At 33.2% G+C, this 4,690-nt stretch overlaps 1 protein-coding gene across 1 annotated transcript; it reads right to left on the bottom strand.

Annotated features, from left to right (window-relative positions):
- Nucleotides 1–915: 915 nt before the first annotated feature.
- On the bottom strand, nucleotides 916–3,660 carry LOC131616019 (pectinesterase-like). The gene is made up of 2 exons (XM_058887238.1): nucleotides 2,370–3,660; nucleotides 916–2,053 (listed from the first exon to the last, which is right to left on the bottom strand). The coding sequence occupies exons 1-2, from the start codon at nucleotides 3,412–3,414 to the stop codon at nucleotides 1,179–1,181; spliced, it is 1,920 nt and encodes a 639-aa protein (XP_058743221.1). The 5' UTR covers nucleotides 3,415–3,660; the 3' UTR covers nucleotides 916–1,178.
- Between the last annotated feature and the right edge of the window lie 1,030 nt (nucleotides 3,661–4,690).

Genomic DNA, 4,690 nt, shown 5'->3' with positions numbered 1-4,690 from the left:
TATATATATATATATATATATATATATATATATATATATATATATATATATATATATATATATATATATATATATATATATATATGTTACTTTATCGAGTGAAAATATATAATATATAATAATAAATATTAGTATTTTTAGAAAGAGAAAGAAACTGAGTTAGTTTTCTCAAAAAGATTAAAATAATTTTTTTCAAAATAAAACACATGGATTATAGCGGCCAAATAACGAGATATATAGAAATTTATTAAACAACTCTTAGTCATTAAGTGATCCTTTTGGAGTTATTAGATAGTATTTATTAAAGAAATGAATTATATTAATATAATTTTTATTTTTTATTAATTAAATATTTTATAATTTATAAATAAAATATTTATTTTTGTCAATAAATAATATTATTTTTTTGAGGTGTTTATGTAAAAACTGGAAGTAATTAAAGTAATATTGATCTTTTATATAAATAAATAAAAACTTGTTTAAGTTGTAATAATAAGTCATTTTTAGTTCACCTTGATAGACCAATAAATTTGGTTCACCATATTAACCTTCACCTACATTAGACTTAAGTTTTACAAAGTTAGGTTATATAAAATGAGATTGCTTGCGCACCAAATAATCCAACAAACCCTAACTAACTTTCAACCTCTAACTGCCAAAACAAATTCAGTTAGAAAATAATTTTTTTTCACAAAACAACTTCTTACTTAATCACCAAGTAACCTCCTAACACCATAAATTATACATCTTTAACAAAAACAAGTTAGATAAGCTTTGTCACAAATATTAAAACCAAAACAAAATATTCATATTGACTAAAACTATAGTATTCTATATTTTGCAACGGCCAAATATAAAACTAAACTTAGAAAAAATTGTAACATAAAATAGGATTATTATCAAGCCGCTTGAAAATAAAACGTCAAAATCTACATCAATTATGAATTGATAATTTCTCAATTCTCCCTCCTATATTGCTAAAATAGGTTAAATACACTACAAAAGTGTGGTTGTAACATGATGGGGCAGTTTGAGAAATTATCATTGAATTTATGGATTCAGAAATTGCCCATAATCATCTATAACATGAAATGTAGCAATTTCATACTATGTAATCTAGTAAATATGAAAACTATATGTACAAATATTGGCATTTGCTCCTCCTGAAAATCATTTATTTAAAACTTTGGGTTTGGAAAGAATGGCTGTTGTTGGGTTGGTGGCTGGGTCTTCTGGGGGGTTGTCTGCTGTTGGGTTGGTGGCTGGGTCTTTTGGGGGGTTGTCTGTTGTGGGGTTGGCGGCTGGGCCTTCTGTGGGGTTGACTTCTGTGGGGTTGGCTGCTTTGGTTTTGGGGCTGCCATGCTGCCAGAAGAGTATGGAATTTTAGTATTCTTAATCCAATCATCTCCCTGAAAGAACAAACCTGGATCGAAAGCATGTGCAGATTCAGGTGTAAGGTTCTTAATCCCAGGCCATTTTACGCGCTTTGATTTATCAGAACCAGGACCAGTATTATTAACCTCAGCATAATAACAAGTGTCCATTCCAGTAAGTCGTTTATCCGGTTCTTCCCATGGCATAAACCCCTCAGGCTGAATCACCTCTCCGATGTAAGTATCCATGACAATAGTCCTCGCGAAATTCTTCCACGGACGGCCGAGATAAGCTTTGTAGGTGGCTGGAGCATCTGGAGGATCAGAGACAATGCGGCTACCTTGAATTACTATTCCTGATGGTTGGTTTTCCTCTGTTCTGGATTGTGCAACTATAATGCATTGTTGCATATCTAGTGGTTTTCTAACTATGAATGTGCAGTTCTGGAAAACGGCTTGCGCGTTGCCAAACACAAAATCAATCGTGCCTGAAACCGTACAATCGCGATAAAACTGACGCATAGTGTGTGCATATAATGTGTCTTGATATCCGTGTATTGAACATTGGTAAAAAATTGCCTTGTCGCCTTGGACTCTTAAGGCGCAAGCTTGTTGTTTTAGGAGTCCTGCTGTATTCTCAATTCCTATGCTCATTGCAACAAAATAATCTGCTCCAACAGCTGCAATAAGCATATGCAAAACCATCAATATATTACTAGTTTTTTTTCCTTAATATTAGAAAAATTGAAATAGTTACGCAAAATAAAATGATAAACTGTCCCGATAAACACACCCTTTTTCATAGTACTTCTGTTATACAATTGGCTAAGCATATGTAAGACCATGGATGATTCAATTGAATAGATAATTAGTTGAATTCACGTTGTAAAATTTGAATTGAAGTAACTATCTACTCAACTGAATCAACAGAATGTCGCACAAGTGTACGAAAAAAGGTGTGTGAAACATTTTTTCAAGAATAAAAGATTTACGTACCAAGAGTAGGGGTTGCATAAGTTGCAATTCCATCTGCCATGTTTTTGTTGCCACTAATTATTGTTTTCGTATCACCATCACCAACGAGCACAACATTAGTCATTAGTATGGTAATATCAACATACTCGCGATAAACACCTTGCTTGATATAAATAACAAAAGGTTTTTGGCCATTTACTGGCACTAGCTTCAAAGCTTCATTGATAGTCCTAAACTTTCCACTACCATCTTGAGCCACAACCACATTCGCCTTGAGTTTATTTTGAGCAACTTGAAGGAGTCTACGAACACCAGCACTCGAACCATCACCAACCCAAGAAGGAACCTCGTTAACATCATCATGACCAACTTGTTCGCCAACGTAAGAGCTTTTATAATCTTCAAACAGACGACGTTCATCTTTTGTTACATTAATATCCTTCACAGCGTTTTCCAAGTCCGTAACAACGTCAAGTGCATTACTACTCATACGCTTCGAAAGTCTTAAAATGTGTTTCATCTTCGTACCAGCTTCACTAGTGATGTTCGCAAAACCATCTAAACATGTTTCTTGATATGTCATTGCACCGGTTAACCAAACTCTTAAACTCACGAGAATGCTTTCTAGATTGTTGATATTAAAACTTGTTATTCCCTCGATTGACCTTTGGAGTTCGCCGATAGAAAGATCCATTAGCTTCTTGCATGTATCAAGAGCCATTTTTGCCCTAGGTTCCTTCTCAACATCTTCCAAGAGACCTGTTTTCTCAATTCCTTTTCTGATCTTCGCAACGGTGATATTGAAAGCCAATTTCATGAGTTCTTTTGAGTCTGTTGTGCTGCCTACTTCTGCCAATAGATTTTCCTCGCAATCTTTTTTAAAACTTGTTGGACTACAAAAGGTTTTCACGGCTTTCTGGGTTGAACTTATGCGACTTTGGCCGTTGACACCATCGCTATTATTCACGCCAACGGTCACAGCAACCACCATAGCCACTAGTAAAAAGCTTGAGGTGCATATTATGACGATTCTCTTCTTTCTTTTTGTATCTTCCTCACCACTCATCTTGATTTATAACAGCGTTATCTGTTTGTCTTTTATTTCTGTATAATCTTGATTACAAAGATTTCTTTCTAGCTAATTCCGCGTCTTCACTTTAATTATGAATTTGCATTGTCCGAGTTTATACTCTATAGAGGGAAATGGTTTTGTTGATGAGGCAATGGCAATCCTTTGTCAAACCTTGAAGGAGTGTGCATTTCAGATTGGTGTCCAAAGTAGAATTATCGTTGAATGAAGATTAATTAAAGAATGGTTTAGAAGTTGTTATGGAAAATGTGAGGTTTGGAGATTAACTATGTTTTCTATAAATAAGGATGGGTAGAAGCCGCATAATGTATAGAAATTTTATGGTTTGTTTTTAGATTAAGCTAATTTTAAGGTGGAATTAGTGAGCAGGGTCTCTCCTCTTGCGAAACTAATTCATGTTTGTGTATGAGCATAGATCTTCTCTATTTTTTAAATCTTGCAAACTTTTATTAGACTTTTACAAAACTCAATTAGCATCACTAATTTTAGAATATGAGTTTACTTTTTATTTTCATGAAAAGAAGCCCTTACATTTTTTTATTTACCATATAGAAATTGATGACGTTTCTTTTAGAAAATGAAGACTACATATACTTCATTTTATGTGGATATTTTTCTTTCTAGATGAAAAGGTTAATATTGAAGTAATAAGTACTACACAATGGAAATGGAAGATAAACACTATTATTTTTTTATTGCAAAATCAAATTATCAGAAAAACTATATTTATAGTACTAAGAGGCACAATATTATTATGTATAACCTCTTAACTCTTTGTAAACGATTCAGTATCTCTGGTGATAGAAAGAAAAAAGTGTCATATGCAAATGGTATAAAGACATGTTGATTGTTAAAACATGATTGTTCCTGTTTGACCACTTTACTTGAAGTGATTTTGAGAGAAATTGTCTATCCCACAATAAAATGTCTCGTCCTTAGTCCCATAAGTGGGAGAACCCCAATCAAGTACACACATGCATATTTTTCTCTTACTCACACATACATTGGAACATTTGTTAGTCTAAGTATTTAACTTATTACCTCGTATGAGTAAACATGTTGGGTTTTAGGAGAGACGGTGTCCTTGCTAGTAAAATCATAAAGTTAAAATCAAGAATCGTACCACTAAAACCATCCAAAACTCTAACGAAATCAGAGTATGTAGGAACAATATATCTCACTGTCTTTCAATATATGATGTTGTAATACCCATGATTTGGCTCTAGAAACCACAAAAACATACAAGGCAGCA

Source organism: Vicia villosa, linkage group LG1, assembly GCF_029867415.1.
Source record: "Vicia villosa cultivar HV-30 ecotype Madison, WI linkage group LG1, Vvil1.0, whole genome shotgun sequence".
NCBI classification, from domain to species: Eukaryota; Viridiplantae; Streptophyta; class Magnoliopsida; order Fabales; family Fabaceae; genus Vicia; species Vicia villosa.
This window is presented reverse-complemented; position numbering and strand designations above follow the sequence as displayed.

Excerpts from the sequence above, each read along its gene's own strand:
- LOC131616019 (XM_058887238.1), bottom strand. The coding sequence starts at position 3,414 with ATGAGTGGTGAGGAAGATACAAAAAGAAAGAAGAGAATCGTCATAATA. Across the intron at positions 2,054-2,369 it reads TTATGCAACCCCTACTCTTG|CTGTTGGAGCAGATTATTTT; the intron begins GTACGTAAATCT and ends TGCTTATTGCAG.